The 19,170-nt window shown below is 51.7% G+C and overlaps 2 protein-coding genes across 2 annotated transcripts in view; both read left to right on the top strand.

Annotated features, from left to right (window-relative positions):
* Positions 1 to 12: 12 nt before the first annotated feature.
* Positions 13 to 3,293, top strand: Thap8 (THAP domain containing 8). The gene is given in 4 exon segments (XM_013026185.1): positions 13 to 95; positions 1,964 to 2,006; positions 2,615 to 2,770; positions 3,147 to 3,293. Coding segments are annotated over 4 exon segments (429 nt in total).
* A 4,555-nt stretch (positions 3,294 to 7,848) lies between these two features.
* The window catches only part of Clip3 (CAP-GLY domain containing linker protein 3), a 15,857-nt gene continuing 4,535 nt past the window's right edge, over positions 7,849 to 19,170 (top strand). Inside the window, exons 1-8 of the mRNA XM_013026234.1 lie at positions 7,849 to 8,098; positions 12,346 to 12,485; positions 12,572 to 12,665; positions 12,839 to 13,000; positions 13,797 to 13,915; positions 14,930 to 15,166; positions 16,570 to 16,705; positions 16,852 to 16,980. Coding sequence (XP_012881688.1) covers positions 7,933 to 8,098; positions 12,346 to 12,485; positions 12,572 to 12,665; positions 12,839 to 13,000; positions 13,797 to 13,915; positions 14,930 to 15,166; positions 16,570 to 16,705; positions 16,852 to 16,980 — 1,183 coding nt within the window. The 5' untranslated portion in view covers positions 7,849 to 7,932. The remainder of the gene's footprint in view (positions 8,099 to 12,345; positions 12,486 to 12,571; positions 12,666 to 12,838; positions 13,001 to 13,796; positions 13,916 to 14,929; positions 15,167 to 16,569; positions 16,706 to 16,851; positions 16,981 to 19,170) is intronic.

The raw sequence follows: 19,170 nt of genomic DNA, 5'->3' as shown, positions 1-19,170 counted from the left end.
GGTTGGACCGTCATGCCCAAACACTGCGTAGCCCCGAGCTGCTCCAACACTGCGAGCCGAGTGGGCGCGGATGACCGCCCGGGGAGCGTCTACATGTGAGCGCATGCGCGGAGAGGAGCTTTTTTTTTTTTTTTGAGGGGCGGGGCGGTCCAGGAAAGGGCGGGGCCTGAGGCAAATGCAGCTGTCCAGCATCAGGGTTTTAGTTCGGGCGGTGGGAAAGGCGCAGGTGTGACAAACAGCGGATCTCGATGACTAACTACAGGTAGTGAAAAGAATGATCGAAAGAATGAGAAGGATGTAGAGAAAAAGTGAAATTAAGCCGCGCACCGGTGGCTCACTCCTGTCATCCTAGCTACTCAGGAGGCTGAAAACTGAGGATCGCAGTTCAAAGCCAGCCCGGGCAGCAAAGTCCATGAAACTCTTATCTCCGATAAACCACCAGAAAACCGGAAGTGGCACTGTGGCTCAAGTGATAGAGCACTCGCCTTGAGCTGAAGAGCTGAGGGACAGCGCCCAGGCCCAGGCCCAGAGTTCAAGCCCCACGACTGACAAAGAAAAAAAGGAAAGAAAGTGAAATGAGTCCAGGTTCCATCCGCAACTGCCACCTCCATGCAAAACTCAGAAGATATGAAACTGAACTCACCTTGGCTGCCCCCAGCCTTTCAGTCTTTCTTGTCTTAGTACACAAGCTAGCTCCATCTTTTCCTGTTGCTAAATAGAAAAACCTTATTCTTTTCTATGTTCTTTTACACTTGAAAAAATCAGAATTAGCTTGAACTGTAAAAAAAAGGAATAACAAAAAGAAAAGGTCAGCTGAAGAGTTAACAAAATATTTTATAGTAATAATTTCCCTTGATGACTGTGACTCACACCTGTAATCCTAGCTACTCAGGATGCTGAAATGTGGGGATTAAATTTTGAGGCCAGCAGGTAGGGAAAAATATCTGTGAATCTGATCTCCAATTAAATAGCAAAAAGTTGCAAGTAGATGGGGCTGGGAAGGTGGCTCTGGTAGAGTGCTTGCCTTGCATGCATGAGGCTCTGGGTTCGATTCCTGGGCACCATATAAGCAAAATAAGCCAGAAGTGGCGCTGTGGCTCAAGTGGTAGTATGCTAGCCTTGAGCTGAAGTGCTGAGGAACAGTGCCCAGGCCAAGAGTTCAGGGCCCACGACCGACCAAAAAAAAAAAAAGTTGCAAATAGAGTTGTTGCTCAAGCTAAGGAAGGGATAGTGCCCAGGTCCTGAGTTCAAGCCCCAGAACACATACATGTTGAAGTTACATTAGTAAGGAACAAGAGTGGATAATGGAGTAGGCAGTTGGCAGGCTCTGCTCAGGAGTGGGTGCAGAAGGGGAGGGATTGCTGTGGCAATAAGTCCAATGTTTGTGTCCAGAAACAATAGAGCTAATGAGGACATTTGGATCCCAGAGGCTCTGAAGGGACTGAGACACCCAGACTCCCTGGCTATGTGTTCAATGTGGCTATGTGCCACACTCTTTTCTGAGTAAGCCTTTCTCTCCTAGCTGACCAGCTGTCCCTCTTTGAGAAGTTTTGCTCCTTCTATATGCATCTATCCACCACATCTAGCATACCAGTAGCCTGGTGAGTAGCCAACTGTTCTTTTTTTATCTTTTTTTTTTTTTTGGTTGGTCGTGGGGCCTGAACTCTGGGCCTGGGCGCGTCCCTCAGCTCTTCAGCTCGAGGCTAGCAATGTACCACTTGAGCTACAGCACCACTTCCAGCTTTTTCTGCTTATGTGGTACTTAGGAATTGAACCCAGGGCCTAATGCTTGCCAGGCAAGCACTCTACCATTGAACCACCTTCCCAGCCTGCCAATTGTTCTTATTTCTCTAATGATTATGGTATTTGCTTGCTATGGCTGCTGTTATTAAGTGGTGGCTTAAGACAGGAGAAATATTCTCAATTCTGGAGGCCAGACTTCACATCAGTTTTCACGGACCAGGAAGAATGGGAATCTGAAGATCTTCCTTGCCCTTTGCAATTTGGTAGCCACAGGCATTCCTTGGTTTGGGGCCACATCTCAGCAGTGCAGTTGTGGTTACATTTTATGGTAGTATGGTTTTTGTGGTTACATGTCCTCCTCTGCTCAGAATACTTGTGGCATTTAGGGGCAACCTGTCAAGATCCGTGTGTGTGTTTGTGTGTGTGTGTGCACGCATGCCAATACTGACTTGAACTCAGGGCCTGGGCGCTGTTTCTTTTTCATTCAAGACCAGCTCTCTGTTGTGTCTGTATGTTAATGGTTCTCAAATCTCAACCTATAATTCCACCTGTCTTTTACCTCCTCTTTTTTTTTGTGGGGGGGGGAGAACTGTAGGATTTCTCAAATTCTAGATGTCTGGTTTCACGTTCAGAAGCCAACAGAAGTGGGGAGCAAGTGGGCACGGGAGCCCAGAAGGAGCTGTGGGCAAAGGCCAGCCAAAGAGGCCACTGGGAGAGGAGCCACTGCTGATTTAAGCAGCTGGAGCCCAACAATGTGATGAGTCTGAAATAGGAAGGCTTGGGCCGGAAGCCCAGAGGAGGCACAGGTTTGGAGCCCAGGGGTCTCAGTGGGGAGGTGGGGCGCTGACCCGGCCACGGAGCCACACTGCAGACTGCCACTGAAGGGCGGCCCACGGCTTCCGGCCTGGGCCGCGAGCACTGGGTGCCCGGCCGCCACCAGCGCCGGGGCCGCGAGCACTTGGCACCCTCCTGCTTCCAGTGACGCTGGGGCGTGCGGCCCGACGCGGTGCCCACCATCCTCCCCCGGGCGCGCGCGCACACACACACACACACACACACACACACACACGCCCCACCTCCCCCGGGCACGACCTCCGAGCCGGTGCAGCGCATGGTCCCGATGCCGCCGTGCTCTTGACCCCCCCCCCGGCCCTCCCACCCCCTCCCGCGGCGCTAGGCTGGGGGATGCGGGTGCAGAGGCTGCAGCGGCGCAACGAGCGGCACCGGCGCTGGAGCTGCGGGCGCGGCAGCAGCACTGCTAGCGCGCGCGGGTGAGTGCGCGTGCGCGCCGGGGTGGGGAGGTGGGGGGATGAGTGCGCATGCGCACCGGGGGTTGGGGGGCATGAGTGCGCATGCGCACCGGGGTCCGCCGCACGGGGGCGAGCGCAGGTCTCTTCCTGCAGACAGCTGCTGGACACCCCTCGCGGCCCCTGGGCCCGGCGTGTGCCGCGGGCGTGAGGGCTTACCAGGCAACGCGCCGATCCCCCAGCACCGCGGAAAGAAACCCGCAGAGCGCAGGCCAGACCACCTTTGGTGGGAATGGGCCATGACCGCCTCATTGATGAATAACGACATTTCGGAAAAGTAACACGCAGAGACCTCTTGTTGTCTGCCAGACAGGACCTTTTCGCTAATTCAGACCGATCACGATACTGCCGTTGTCCCCCATTGTAAAGACAGGCGAGCCGGGGGCCAGCCTGTCATCCCAGCTACTCAGGAGGCTGAGATCTGAGGAGCACGGTTCGAAGCCAGCCCGAGCAGGAAAGTGCGTGAGACTCTTCTCTCCAATGAACTACCAAAAAGCCAGAAGTGGAGCTGGGGCTCAAGTGGTTGAACTCCAGGCTTCAGCAAAAAAGTTCAGGTCTTGAGTTCAAGCCCTGCCCAGTAAGTTGCTCAATTACAGGGCAGCCAATAAATTGCAGGTAGGAATTAAACACAGGTGGGGGGGCGGGGAAGGGAGGCCTGCCAAGGAGATGGGGTTCTTCTGTTGGAGCCTCTCTGCCTGGTCCTACACAGCTCAGGTTTGTGGTTTCCCAGGCCCTAGCCAAAACTCTTTCCCCCGTTTTATACTGTGGGGTTGGTTTTAGTGGAGAAGGAATGTGAAAATCAAAATTTGAGCTGGACACTGGTGACTCTTATCTCCAGTTAACCACCAGAAAACCAAAACTGGCGCTCTGGCTCAAAGTGGTAGAACACTAGCCTTGAGCAAAAAAGCTCAGGGACAGTGTCCAGGCCCTGAGTTCAAGCCCCACAATTGACGACAACAACAACAACAACAAAAATTTGACCAAGTGGGCTGGGAAGGTGGCTCAGTGGCAGAGTGCTTGCCTTGCATGCATGAGGCCCTGGGTTCCATTCCTCAGCACCACATAAGCAAAAAGAAAAAAGCCGGAAGTGGCACTGTGTCTCAAGTGGTAGAGCGCTAGCCTTGAGCTGAAGAGCTGAGGGACAGCGCCCAGGCCCAGAGTTCAGGCCCCACGACCGGACCCAAAAAATAAATAAATAAATAAAAATAAAAGCCCAAGATATCTAGTAGCCTTGGGTTCATATTATCAGGTAACAACAGCAGCTAGCTGGAATAGTAGTGTGGCCTGGGGAGGTGAAGGGGAGGGAGAAAGGATGTTGAGACTGTGCCCTAGGGCCCAGAAGAGTGGAGCTGGGACTCTGGGCTGACTGTTTTTCTCTTCTCCACCGTCCCGCCCCCCATTCAATCCTTGTCTCCCACTCCTTCATTCCATTCATTCTGTCTCCCATCTCCAGCCATTGTCCTTCCACCCATCTCCCCCGCCTCTCATCTCTCTGTGTCTTCATCTGCACCTTTCTGGGTCCTCCATCTCCCTGTCTTCATGTCTGCCTCCACTGCTGACCCTCCTATGGCCACCACCCACATCCATTTCCCGGCATGTCTTTCCTCTCCTGAATGTCCTGCTTTCTCATCGGCTTCTGTCATGCTATCTTCTCTCTACTCACACCTCTGTTTCCTGACACCCCCTGCCTCCCTGTCCCTCCGTGCTACCCCCACACACCCCATATTCCTATTTCTACTAATTCATGCCTGGATGGCCCAGCTGCCTGAACCGAAGGATTCCTCAACCCTCACCATCATCTATGGAGGACCTGATGTAGCTGTGGTTCCTTGCCCAAGGCCCTGCACCTGCTAGCCTGAGCTTCCACACATCAGACTCTCAGTGCATGGGGTGGGGGGGGAGTGCTCTCCCAAAGTCTGGGTTCCATTCCTAGAATCTTCACAGGAAACCAGAATCAAAGAAACCCTTATTTAACCCCTCTGCCATCATCCCCAGCTCAAGTCCTTGCAGTCAGGAAAATGACCTTAGGAGCTGAACAAGGGTCACTTGGAGGAGTCCTGGACCTGGTTCTGAAGAACCGGTGATGCTGTGGGCCAGGCCTGCTGTTCAGTTGGGAACCTGGCATTGAACACAGTGGAAAACCCCTCCCTGCCCACACAGGGCTCACAAAATAGCAAACTAGTCAATGAATAAAGCACATCATGGCAGACGGTAATAAGTGCTTTTAGAAGCTGGCGTGATGATGTAACAGGGAGACTGGAGGGAGGCTCTAAGGAGATCAGAGTCCTGGATGGCGAGAGAAGGCGCTGAGCCAGAGGCCACGTGGGCCAGTGGCCCAGGACAAAACCAGCCCTGCAGAAGATGCAGGATGTCCGAATCAGGAGGGCACAATGGTTCTGGCAAACCAAAGTAGGAAGAGGTGGGACAGCCATACCATTTTCATTAGGGAGAGTAGAGATGTCCCCCAAAAGGCAGTGATGAATAAAATCCCAAAAGAAGAGAGATGGAACTGCATGGGTATCTGGGGGTAGGAAGGGGGGGGCTTCCAGGCAAGGGAACAGCCAGTGCAAAGGCCCTGGGGTGTGGAACATCAAGAAGCTTTGTATGTCCAGCTATACTTCTGAGTGGAGAAGGGCCCCGAGAAGACCAGGGGCCTTACCAGATCCTGATGAGACTGGATAGACCAAATGGGAGGTGAAATATGGGCCAGGAATTTGTGTGTTAGGGGGTGCAATTCTGGAAATACCTTGGAGCTACTGAATATACATTTGGATCAACCAGGCCAGATTTGAGACAGAGCAGGCAACAGCTGGCTCAGGTATGAGGTAGAGCTAGGGCCCTGGGTAGGCTCCAGGAAGGCCTTCCTGGGGGAGATAGAGGTTCTCAGAGTCCACTGACAGACCTGAACCCTAGACGCTGCCACAGTCATGTGATCTGGCAGTTAAGAGGCTCCTCTGGACAGCTATGTAACTTGGTGATTAAGAACCATAGTTATGCTAGGTGCTGGTGGCTCACGCCTGTGATCCTAGCTACTCAGGAGACTGAGATCCGAGGGTAGCGGTTCAAAGTCAGCCCAGGCAGCAAAGTCCGTGAGACTCCTAACTCCAATTAACAACCAGAAAACCAGATGTGGTGCTGTGGCTCAAGTGGTAGAGTCGCTTGCCTTAAGCTAAAGAACCATAGTCACACCTGTAATCCCTAACTACTGAGGAGGCTGATATGAGGATTGCAGTTCAAAGTCAGCCCAGGAAGAAAAGTATTTGGGACTCTTATCTCCAATCTACTCAGAAAGAGCCAGAAGCAGAAGTGATGCTGTCTGTGGCTCAAGTGGTAGAATGCTAGCCTTGAGCACAAAGAGGCTCAGGGACAGCACCCAGGCCCTGAGTTCAAGGCTCAAGATGGTCAAAAGAGAAAGAAAAGGAAGAAAGAAAGAAAAGAAAGAAAAAGAAAGAAAGGGAAGAAAAAGAAAGAAAGGGAAGAAAAGGAAGGAAGGAAGGAAGGAAGGAAGGAAGGAAGGAAGGAAGGAAGGAAGGAAGGAAGGGGAAAAAAAGAAAAAAAGGAATCAGTCAAAAAAAAAAAAAAAGGAATCAGTCAAGCCAACCAGGTGCCAGTAGTTCATACCTGTAATCCAAGCTAGTCAGAAGGCTGAGATCTGAGGATCATCATTCAAAGCCACTTGGGCAGGAAAGTCTATGAGACTCTTATCTCCAATAAACCACCCCAAACTGGGAAGTGGAGCTGTGGCTCAAGTAGTAGAACACCAGCTTTAAGGGGAAAAAAAAGCTAAAGGATTGCACCCAGGCCCTGAGTTCAAGTCCAGCGCCTGCACAAACAAAAACATACTCAACAGATTACCAGATCTCAAAGTTTTAGCTTTATCACCTACTTGCTGTGCTCCCTTTTGTGCGAGCATCTTAACCTGTGCCTGGGCCTGAATAAGCCCTGGGTGATCAATGGATGGTGATGCCAAGGGCTAGGATGATGATGAGCCTAACCCACTGCAGTGGGACCGCGATTATAGGACAAGAGCTCAAAGACCACTGCCCTAACTGGTCTGATTTGCAGTCCTGGTTCGGGGTGGGGGGAGAAGCTCAGCTCGGATAGACAGAATGGGCTCTCACTTCTCTCCTGCAATGGCCGGCCCTCCTTTCCCTCCCTCCCTCCCTCCCTCCCTTCCTTCCTTCTTTCCTTCCCTCCCTTTCTCCCTTCCCCCCTCTTTCCCTTCCTCCTTCCCTCTCAAGTCTGGAGCGCCCTCCCTCCCTCCACACCGCCCCTCTCCCCCCACCCCTGCGCCTGGCACGTCCGCGCATGCGCAGTGCGTGCCCCTCCCTCCTCCCCCATCCCCGTCTTCATCTTCGGCAGCGTCTGGGCCTCGTCCCCTTCTCTCTGTCTCCCTCTCCTCCACCGTCGCGTCCCAAGACGCTGACACCCCATTGACTCCCGCGGTCTCCTCCATCCTCCGCTTTAAAGTCTTCAACGGTCCACACCAGGTAAGATGGGGAGATGGGGGAAGGCCCTGGAGAAGGGGAGGGGCGAAGCATCCTGCATCCCGAGATAAACAAACCTCTCGGGAGGGGGGCGGCTGAGAAAGAGGGGCCTGACTCCGCTTGGAGAAGAATGGGGGGCTGGGCCTTGGGTGGGGATGGTGGCAGGAGCTGAGCACATATCCTTAGGCCCCTTTGATGAATAATGGGGGTCCCTGTGGTTTTCCCATAATCTGGAGTGGGGGGTGGTGTGGTCTTCTGGGGGCGCTGACGGCTTTGAGGGGCTCAGATTCTGGACCCTTGCTAGCCGATATCTGCCTCTAGGATTTGCTGGCAGGCCATCCCACCCCACCCCCCAACTTTCCACTTGCCCCCCCCCTCCAGGGCCACCTAGGGCCATGACTAAGACAGATCCTGCCCCAATGGGTCCTCCACCCCGAGGGGAGGAGGAAGAGGAAGAGGAAGAGGATGAGCCTATCCCCGAAGCCCCCAGCCCCACCCAGGAGCGCCGGCAGAAGCCTGTTGTGCACCCGTCGGCACCTGCCCCCCTACCTAAGGACTACGGTAACTCCTCTCCCCCATCCTGGAGTATGGCCTGAAGCCTTTGGGTGCCCCTGGCCCCAGCTCTGCTGGTGGTGATGGTGGGGGGGATTGTGAAGGCAGGGTAGAGGAGTCTTAGCTGCAGAGCTCTTTAAACCATGCCCCTCCCCTTTCATTAATTTCATTCACCTATGGGAAAATGGAATGGGAATAAGTCTAACCTTTGATTCATGGCACATCATTCAATCATTTAGTCATTCAACCAACATTTCTGTGTGTGTGTGTGTGTGTGTGTGTGTGTGTGTTGGTATTAGAGCTTGAGCTCAGGTCCTGAGTGCTGTCCCTTAGCTTTTTCACTCAAAGGTAGCACTCTGCCACTTAAGCCACAGCTCCACATCCAGCTCTTTGGTTGTTAATTGGAGCTAAGAGTCTTATGGATTTTCCTGCCCGGGCTAGCTTTGAACCATGATCCTCAGAGTCAGCCTCTTAAGTAGTTAAAATGACGGGGATGAGCCACCTGTGCCTGGCACCCAACCAACATTTTTTGCAAACCACTATGGCCCTAGATGTATACTGGGAGCTGAGGCCACAGCACAGAGCAACACAGGTTCAGTCTTTTCTTTGAGGGGACTCACAGGCTGCAATAATTGCCAGGCATTTTATTTTATTTTATTTATTTATTTTTTTTTGGGTCCGGCCGTGGGGCCTGAACTCTGGGCCTGGGCGCTGTCCCTCAGCTCTTCAGCTCAAGGCTAGCGCTCTACCACTTGAGCCACAGCACCACTTTCAGCTTTTTTTTTTTGCTTATGTGGTGCTGAGGAATCGAACCCAGGGCCTCATGCATGCAAGGCAAGCGCTCTACCACTGAGCCACCTTCCCAGCCCTTGCCAGGCATTTTAAGTATAAACATAATTGACAAATATATAATTCCAGGACATGATGAGAACTGTGTTTGCAAGAACACAGTGCTGACAGATGTTGTTCCCCTTGGGAGGTGACATCTGGAGGGAAGAGACCTGAGGGCAAGTTAAGAGAAGATTGGAAAGGGGGGACCCAGGACCGGTTACCACAGCAGTAAAGGGTCTCATCTGGGAGGGTGGGTGGAAGGAGGTGAGAATGGAATGTCAGAGAAACTGAAAGTGTCTAATCATTTGTCAAGTGCTAATGCCCTGTGACAAGCTCCCTGTTAGGTGCTGAGGAATGAACAGGGAGCAATCCTGGCATGCTTTGTGCACTTAGGAGAGGAAAACTGAACGGGTGAACAAATGAATCAGACGAAACGGTGCCAGCGGCTCTCACCTGTAATCCTAGCTACTCAGGAAGCAGAAATAGCAATTCAAAGCCAGCCTAGGCAGACAAATCTGAGAGACTTTTATTTAATTTTAATTTTTTTTTTTGGTTGTGGGGCTTGAACTCAGGGCCTGGGCACAGTTCCTGAGTTTTTTGTTTGTTTGTTTTTTGCAAGGCTAACACTCTACCACTTGAGCCACAGCTTTACTTCCAGTCCTCTGATGGTTAATTGTATATAAGAGTTTCACAACCTTTTCTGCCCCGGCTGGCTTCAAACTGTGACCCTCAGATCTCAGCCTCCTGTGAAGCTAGGATTATAGGCCTGGGCTACCAGCACCCAGAGAGAGATTCTTACCTCCAATTAATTGTCAAAAAAAAGATGGGCTGGAGGTGTGGCCCAAATGGTAGAGTGACAGCCATGAGTGGAAAAAGCCAAGCAAGACGGCTTGCCTTGCATGCTTGAAGCCCTGGGTTCAATTCCTCAGTAACACATGAACAGAAAAAGCCAGAAGTGGTGCTGTGGCTCAAGTGGTAGAGTGCTAGCCTTGAGCAAAAAAGAAGCTCAGGGACAGTGCTCAGGCCCTGAGTTCAAGCCCCAGGACTGGCAAAAAAAAAAAGAAAAGGAAAAAAAAAAGAATGCAAGGCCTTTGAGTTCAAGTCCCTGTACAGGCACATGAATGTGCACGTGCACGCATGTGTATATACACACACACACACAATTAGGCGAGTTAAGATGAGAGGGAGTACTATGAAAAAATAGAAGGTAAGAATGTAACAGATAATAACTGGAGTCCTGCTTGACACTAAGCAGGGTGAGGGTGGGGCTCGGCACTTAGGCTGAAACCCAGAACGTTAGGAAGAAATCAGAGACGAGATGGAGAAAGAGTTCCAGGACCAGTAAGTGTGAAGGGCCTGAGGCAGAACTGAACTTGGAGTAGAAAGAGCATGGAGCTGCATTAAGGGAATGGACAGAATTCCAGGCCACACTGAAGACTTTGAATACCTTTATTCTAGAAGTGACAGGGGAGAGCAGTGTGTGTGTGTGTGTGTGTGTGTGTGTGTGTGTGTGTGTGTGTGTATACACGTGCATGTGTGCATGCAGATCTAAAAGCATAAGAGTGGCAGGCTTGATTTATATTTTAAAAGCTCCCTCTGGCTTCTGGGTAGAGAGATAGAGTGCAGCCAGAACTGGATTCAAGAGGGACGATTTTAAGAAGTTGCTGGCTGGGAATTCTGCAGCTGGGAGGTTCAGCAAGTAAGCAGATAGGGCAGGAGAGATGTCATCTGTGGACATACCCTTTACCAGGACTAGATTAGAGAGACAAGTTCATTTCAATCTGATTTTTTTTTTCCAGGGCTTAGGACCGAACCCAGGGTCTTGTGCACGCTGGGTGGGCGCCCTTCTTCTGGGCTAAACCCCCAGCCCCTGATTTTTTTTTTTAAAGTGACAGTTACTAGGCACTGGTGGCTCATGCCTGTAATCCTAGCCTCTCAGGAGGCTGGGATCTGAGGATCACAGTTCAAAGCCAGCCCTGGCAGGAAAGTCTGTGAGACTCTTATCTCTAATAAACTACCAGAAAAAGCCAGAAGTGGTGCTGTGGCTCAAGTGATAGAGTGATAGCGTTAGGGTTTAGCACAGAGAGGCTCAGAGACAGAGCGTAGGCCCTGAGTTCAAGCCTCAGGACTGATGTGCTCACATGTGTGTGTGTGTGTGTGTGTGTGTGCGCGCGCACGTGTGTGCGTGTGCACGTGTGTACGAGTGCACATACACAATGTTAAGTAACCGATGAAGGACAGAGGTGCTGATTTAGACCTGGTGTTATGGGGAGACCTCATTGAGGAGGTGACTTTTGAGCCAAGACTGTGGCATATCTGAGGGAAGACTATCCAGGAGAGAAAACAGCAAGTGCAAAGGGGACTGGAATTTGCCTGGCACATTGAAAGGAACAAAAATAGGCCAGTGTAAGGGAGAGGACAGAAAAGCAAGGGGGCCAGAGTATGCATGGTTCTGTGTGGTGCTACCCTAGGCTCAGTGTGATCTGATCATTCATTTACTCATTTCCGTACACTACTTAGTTTTTACCACGTGCCAGGCCCCTACTGGGCACTGACTTTGCCACAGAGTGCAGTTCTCATCAGAGTCTAATTGAGGGGAGATAGAATGCAACTGGCACCAGCCTGGCTGACTGTAGGTTGGATCCTGCTTATTCATAGGTATATCTTATATAAGTTAAAAACAGTATTGAAAACTAGGACTACTGGCTTTTTGTTATTTAAAAAAAATTAAAGAGGCTAGGAAGGTGGCTTAGTGGTAGAGTGCTTGTCTTGCATGCATGAGGCCCTGGGTTTGATTTCTCAGCACCACATAAGCAGAAAAGGCCGGAAGTGGTGCTATGGCTCAAGTGGTAACGCACTAGCCTTGAGCTGAAGAGCTAAGGGACAGCGCCCAGGCCCAGAGTTCAGGCCCCACGACTGACAAAAAAATTAATTAATTGAAAAGAGCTGTGTTTGGGTGGCTCACACTTTTAATCCTAGCTACTTAGGAGGTTGAGATCTGAGGATCACGGTTCAAAGCCAGCCCAGGCAGGAAACTCCATGAGATTCTTATCTCCAATAAACCACTTGGAAAACTGGAAGTGCCACTGTGGTTCAAGTGGTAGAGCACTCGCCTTGAGCTGAAGAGCTGAGAGATAATGCCCAGGCCCAGAGTTCAGGCCCCAGGACTGACAAAAGATAGAGAGGAGAGGAGAGAGGGAGGGAGGGAGGGAGGGAGGGGGGAGGGAAACCTCTTGCTGGACACATAGAAAATGCCTATGGGTGGACTACTGCCTGTGTACCACCTGATTGAAACTTTGCATTAGAGGCTCTTAAGGGCAAAAACCTAGAGTTCACCCTCTCTCAGGCTAGATGGGGAAGCAAGTAGGGGGTGGGGGCAAAGGTCAAGCTTGCCTGGAATGACCTTAGAACTCTCGCTACCTCAGCCTTCACCTTCTTCGATCCCAATGACCCGGCATGCCAGGAGATTCTGTTTGACCCACAGACAACCATCCCAGAACTATTTGCCATTGTTCGCCAGTGGGTACCCCAAGTCCAGCACAAGATAGATGTCATCGGCAATGAGGTAGGAGTCCTAGGGGGACCAGGGATGGAGGGGACTCTGGTTACCACTTGTTTGGGTAACCCTCGCCTCTTCCCTGGTATTTCTAGATCCTGCGTCGAGGCTGCCATGTGAACGATCGTGATGGGCTCACGGACATGACCCTGCTCCACTATGCATGCAAAGCTGGGGCCCATGGAGTTGGTAAGGGCCCCAGCCCCACAGCCTAGGCTTCCCACCCTGACACCCTCAAAACCACCCAGAACTCAGGCCCTTGGACCCCACATCACCACCACCACCACCACCACCACCATCTGGTCCTCTTCCCTCCCCATGCGCTTGGCACAGCTCCCAAGCTGACCCCAGCTGTTGTGCAGGGGACCCCGCAGCGGCTGTGCGCCTCTCGCAGCAGCTGCTGGCCCTGGGCGCCGATGTGACCTTGCGAAGCCGCTGGACCAACATGAATGCGCTTCACTACGCGGCCTATTTCGATGTCCCGGACCTCGTCCGCGTGCTGCTGAAAGGCGCGAGGCCCCGGGGTGAGCAGGGTTGGAAGGAGGAGAAAGACACCCAGTGTGGGGGGCTGAGGACCTGGGTGAGTAAGGCGGAGACCTGGAGATCGGGGTGAGGATGAGGAGAGGAGGGTGAGGACAGAAACCTGGCTGAGAGAGGGGACCGCATCCGAGGAAAAGGGGGAGCTGGACCTGGAGGCCTGCGAGGTGCCTGGCAACCCCCCCGCACCCCCCGCCCCCCTCTCCTAGGATTTGGTTGGGTGAGGGGGCGTGGTCTCGAGAGCATGGCAGGGAGGGGCATGGTCTAGAGAGGATGGGTGTGGGCGGAGTCTAGAGATGATAGGCTGGGAGGGGCGTGGTTAGGATTAGAGTGTGACGAGGAGGCGTGGTCTACAGATGGTGAATGGTTGGGGCGTGGTCTAGAGATGATGGGTGGGGGCGTAGCCTAGATATGAGAGTGGGATGAGGGGGTGTGGTCTAAAGATGAGAGGAGAGAAAAGTCATGGTCTAGAGAGTAAAGCTGGTGATGGGTGTGGTCTCATTGAGGCATGGGGGCGTGGTCTAGGCATGAGGCTGACGAGGGGGCGTGGTCTTTGGATGAGAGTAGTCTGGTGTAATCTGTAGATGAGTAGTGTGAAACAGTGTGGTCTGGTGGCACGGGGTAGGGACAAATGGGTGTGGGAGCAAGAAGGGGCGTGGCCAATGTTGGTGTTAGGAAGAAAGGGGCGTGGTTTAGACTTGAGGGCCGTGGTGTAGAGGTAGGGGGCAAGACTCTGCAGTAGTGGAACACTTCGAAACCTTCTTCCCCTCTTATCCTCCCCAGTGGTGAACTCTACATGCAGTGACTTCAACCATGGCTCAGCCCTGCACATTGCTGCCTCGAACCTGTGTCTGGGTGCGGCCAAATGTTTGTTGGAGCACGGTGCCAATCCAGCACTGAGGGTACAGTCACCCAGGCCTCATTTATTCTCCTCCTCCCCTTTCCCCTTCTCCCCGGCCTTCACTTCCCTTCGGCTGGCCTCTACAGAGGAGAGGACAAGGACCACTAGCATTTCTCAACTTCTAAAATGTCACAAAACCCCATCGGCACATCTAACAAATAATAGCTGATATTGACTCAGCGTCAGTTCTATGTCAGGTGAAGTGTATTATAAGCCCTGCTGTACAATAGAGAAATGGAGGATTTACCCAGGGTCAGCTAGCAAGGAGTATCCCCAGTGGCTGTGTACAGTGTTTTTTTTTTAATTTAATTTTATTTGTGAACATACTGTACAGAGGGGTTACAATTACATGGGCAGGATAATGCGTACATTTCTTACCAAGCATTGCAGCCTCCTCCTTTGGTTTACCCTTCACATCCCTTCCCAGCCTCCCCCCTGTACAGTGTTTTGAAACCATGAGGAAGGCAAAATTAGGCCTTCAGTAATTGACAGGGTTGAGTCTCTATGAGTGTTCAGACTGATCTTTGACTCTGATTTTTCCGTTACCGGGTCCCATCCCCAATGCCAGTGACTTCAACATCTGGGGCGTGTATATCTTGGGGGATGTAGCTGATGCTCCCAAGTGCCTGCCCTCTTCTTGTTCCCCATTAGTTCAGAGTTTGAATCTGAACCTTGGCAAAGCAGCACTTTCTAGATGCTCACCCCACCCCTATTAACCATAACCCATTGTAGGCATACCTTTACCCTACAGGTATGGCCCTTTATTGGTTCCACCCTCATCCCCAAGGTCAATTCTGTGACCTGTCCTAGCCCAGGCTCACAGGGATGGGTGGCCTTCCCTAGGGGTTGTCCCTTAATGCCCTCCCCCTTGTGGGGCCAACTCTCATGTGGATTTAGGATATAATCTAGTTGCGGCCCCTGCTTCCCTTAGACTGGGAATGATGGGGTTGGGCCTCCATAGAGGTGTGTCCTATGCAACTGAATCCCAGCTTGCTGTCTTCCCATTGGCTTATAGAACCGAAAGGGACAGGTGCCAGCTGAAGTCGTCCCGGACCCCATGGACATGTCCCTTGACAAAGCAGAGGCTGCGCTGGTGGCCAAGGAGCTGCGAACACTGCTGGAGGAGGCTGTGCCGCTGTCTTGTGCCCTCCCCAAGGTCACACTCCCCAACTATGACAACGTTCCAGGAAATCTCATGCTCAGCGCACTGGGCCTGCGCCTGGGAGACCGTGTGCTGCTGGATGGCCAGAAGGTCAGGGACTTGGGGTGTGGGAAGGAGGCAGATGGCTCTGTCAACCCTAGGAACTGGGTCTATGGGCTCATAGAGACTGTCTTTGCCTGCCTACCAGTCACTGATGCTTCCTTTGTGCCTCCTGGCAGTGCAGAGCTCTGGCCCAGAGGGGAAAGAATTCTCCCTAACAGAAACAGCCCAGGCAATCATGGCTGAGATACCACAGGGTGATCTGGTTACCTATGGTTTCTCCCTGCCTTGTGCTTATCAATCAGTCTCTATCTGGACACTCAGAGTAGTCAGGACTTTGAGTACCCTGCGGGTGTGATGGAGAAGCACCCCTGAAGATGAGAAGTGACCTAGGAAGAGAAAGGCTCTCTGGAGGGGGAGTTGATGTAAGAGTGAAGAGCATCTTCATTCATCTAGGCCTACCTGCTCTCATTTATTTGCCTGGTATCCTTCAAGCTTCCTGCTGAGTCTAAGCTATTCTTAAGGACACAGCTATAACAGACCTATTTCTGCTCTCAAAGAGCTCCACTGGGACTGCACCCCCAACTCCAGCTAGCCCCTCTCCTAAACAAGGAATTAAGGATCGAGGGTGTAACTCAGTGCTAGAGCAGTTGCCTGATATGCACAAAGCTCAGGTTCCATCCCCAGCAGTTGGTTTGTGGTTAGCCTGGATATAAAAAGGTTTTGAGACTCCATCTTAACCAGGCACTGGGTGAGGGACCTGTCAGCCCCAGAGATGTGGTTCCCCACATGCAAGAAGATTGATTGCAACCCAAGCAGGCTGAACCTAAAGCAAGATATCGCCTTGAAAATAACCAAGGGCTTGAAGCCATGATTCAACTGGTGGGGTCCCTGCCTAGCAAGTGTGAGGCCCTGAGTTCAAGCGCCAGTACAGGGGGGGAAAATGTCTGTTGGGCACCAGTAGCTCATGCCTGTAATCCTAACTACTCAGGAGGCTGAGATCTGAGGATCACGGTTCAAAGCCAGCCCAGGCAGGAAAGCCTATGAGACTCCTAACTCCAGTTAACCACCAGAAAACCAGAAGTGGGGCTGTGGCTCAAAGTGGTAGAGTATTAACCTTGGGCAAAAGAGCTCAGGGATAGAGTCCAGGCTCTAAGTTCAAGCCCCATGGCAGACACACACACACACACACACACACACACACACACACACACACAATAACACAAAAGGTCTTTCAGCCAGGTTAGTGGTACATGACTGTAATCCCAGATCAGGAGGACTGAGATCAGCCAGCCTGGGCAAAAGGTTAGCAAAATATAGGTAGGAGGATCAAAGGTACAGGGCCTCCCTAGGCAAAGAAAAAAAACAATGCCTAGTGCTGGTGAATCTTCTGCTTCCTGTGTGTGAGTGACCCAGCACCATTTTCCAATCAGGATTTCCCCTTCTCTCTCCAGACGGGAACTCTGCGGTTCTGTGGCACCACAGAGTTCGCCAGCGGCCAGTGGGTGGGCGTGGAGCTGGACGAACCAGAGGGCAAGAATGATGGCAGTGTTGGGGGCGTCCGGTACTTCATCTGCCCTCCCAAACAGGGTCAGTAGGACCTGCAGCTGGCCGGTGTGTATGTGTGGGGGTGCTCCACTCAACTGTGCTGAGGGTTCTGTGTGGGTAATGGGGATGGGGTGGAGGGGGTGGGCAGAGGCTTGGATGATACCTAGCCCAGACTCTGTTTCCCCCAGGTCTCTTTGCCTCTGTGTCCAAGATCTCCAAGGCAGTGGATGCACCCCCCTCATCTGTCACCTCCACACCCCGGACTCCCCGCATGGACTTCTCTCGTGTCACCGGCAAAGGCCGAAGGGAACACAAAGGTTAGAGGCTCTGGGGGGGGTAGAAACAGCCATTCTTAGGATTTTGTGTGGGAAACTCAGTTTCTGTCACTCCTTATACTCTTCCTCAGACCCAAACCCTAGTTTTGGAGGTTAAGCTCTGAGTTTTTTCACTGTTTCTCCTTTAGCTCAAGACTGACCCTACTTAGTTCTCGGAAGGATTTATAGGTTTCCTATCTGTGGGGACTTAGTTCCCACTCAGGGTCTATTGTGAGGGAAGAATCTGTTACTAGAAAGAATGTGTTCCTCTTACCAGGGGTTCCTGTGTTGGAACTTGATTTACCCTTAGACCCTATAGCTGCCTTTTTTATTATTTATTTATTTTTGTCGGTTGTGGGGCTTGAACTCTGAGCTTGGGCGCTGTCCTTTGCTCGTCAGCTCAAGGCAAGCGCTCTACCACTTGAGCCCAGCACCACTTCTAGTTTTTTGGTAGTTCATTGGAGGTAAGAGTCTCACGGACTTTCCTGCCCTGCCTGGGCTGGCTTTGAACCATGATCCTCAGATCTCAGTCTCCTGAGTAACTAGGATTACAGGCGTGAGCCACCAGTGCCTGGCAGTTATCTTTATTTTTGTCAGTCATGGAGTTTGAATGGGGCCTGGGCACTGTCCCTGAGCTCTTCAGCTCACAGTCAGTACTCTACTGCTTGAGCCACAGCACCACTTCTGGTTTCCTGGTGGTTCTTTGGAGGTAAGAGTCTCATGGAGGGGTTGGGGATTTAGCTTAGTGGAAGAGCACTTGCCTGGCAAGTGCAAGGCCCTCAGTTCAGTCCTCAGTTCTGGGGGGAAGAGAGGGGAAAGAGTCTCACACACTTTCCTGCCTGGGCTGGCTTTGAACCATGGTCCTCAGACAGCCTTCTGAGTAGCTAGGATGATAGGTGTGAGTCACCAGAGCCCAACCAACTATTTATTTATTTATTTAAGTTCTGGGGCTTGAACTCAGGGCCTGGGCACTGTCCCTGAGCTTCTTTTGCTCAAGGCTTGCACTCTACCACCTGAGCCACAGCACCACTTTTTCTGTGTATGTAGTACTGAAGAATTGAACCCAGGGCTTCCTGCGTGCTTTGGCAAGCAATATACCACTAAGCCATATTTCCAACCCTTTTTTTTTTTTTTGGGTCCGGTCGTGGGCCTTAACTCTGGGCCTGGGCACTGTCCCTCAGCTTTTCAGCTCAAGGCTAGCGCTTTACCACTTGAGCCACAGCACCACTTCCAGCTTTTTTTTCTGCTTATGTGGTGCTGAGGAATCGAACACATGGCCTCATGCATACAAGGCAAGCGCTCTACCACTGAGCCACCTTCCCAGCCCCTCCAACCCTTTTTATTATATTTTATTTTATTTATTTTTGTCAGCCATGGGGCTTGAAATCAGGGCCAGGGCTCTGTTTGCTCAAGGCTAGTGCTCTACCACTTTGATCTCTACTTCTGGCTTTTTTGAGGGAGAGGTGTTTATTGTTTTTTGTTGTTGTTTGTTTTGTTTTGTCAGTCATGGGGCTTGAACTCTGGGTCTGGGCACTGTCACTGAGCTCTTAAGCTCAAGGTCAGTGCTCTACCACGTGAATCACAGTGCCACTTCCAGTTTTCGAGTCGTTAGTTGGAGATAAGAGTCTCATGGGAACTTTTCTGCCTGGGATGGCTTCGAACCTCCATCCTCAGATCTCAGCCTCCTGAGTAGTTAGGATTACAGGTATGAGCCATAGGCACCTGGATCCTGAGCTCTTTTTTGCTGAAAGCCGGTTCTCTACCACTTTGAGCCAAAGCACCACTTCTCCTAGGCTGATCTTCAACACCTAGAATCATGATCCTCCTGCCTTAGCTGCCTGAGTGCTAGGTTTTACAGGGTGTTGCTACTAAATCTGGTTCCCTTTCATTTTAGTCTTTTTTTTTAATTTATTGTGAAAATACTGTACAGAGGGGTTACAATTACATGGGCAAGATAATGAGTACATTTCTTTTTTTGTTTTGTTTTTGTTTTTTTTTGGTCAGTCATGGGGGCTGAACTCTGGGCCTGAGTGCTATTCCTCAGCTCTTTCGCTCAAGGCTAGTGCCCTACCACTTGAGCTACAGCGCCACTTCTGGCTTATGTGGTGCTGAGGAATCGAACCCAGGGCCTCATGCATGCAAGGCAAGCACTCTACCACTGAGCCACCTTCCAGCCTAAGTACATTTCTTATC

This window comes from Dipodomys ordii, unplaced genomic scaffold (genome assembly GCF_000151885.1).
Source record: "Dipodomys ordii isolate 6190 unplaced genomic scaffold, Dord_2.0 Scaffold92, whole genome shotgun sequence".
In the NCBI taxonomy this organism is placed as follows: domain Eukaryota; kingdom Metazoa; phylum Chordata; class Mammalia; order Rodentia; family Heteromyidae; genus Dipodomys; species Dipodomys ordii.
This window is presented reverse-complemented; position numbering and strand designations above follow the sequence as displayed.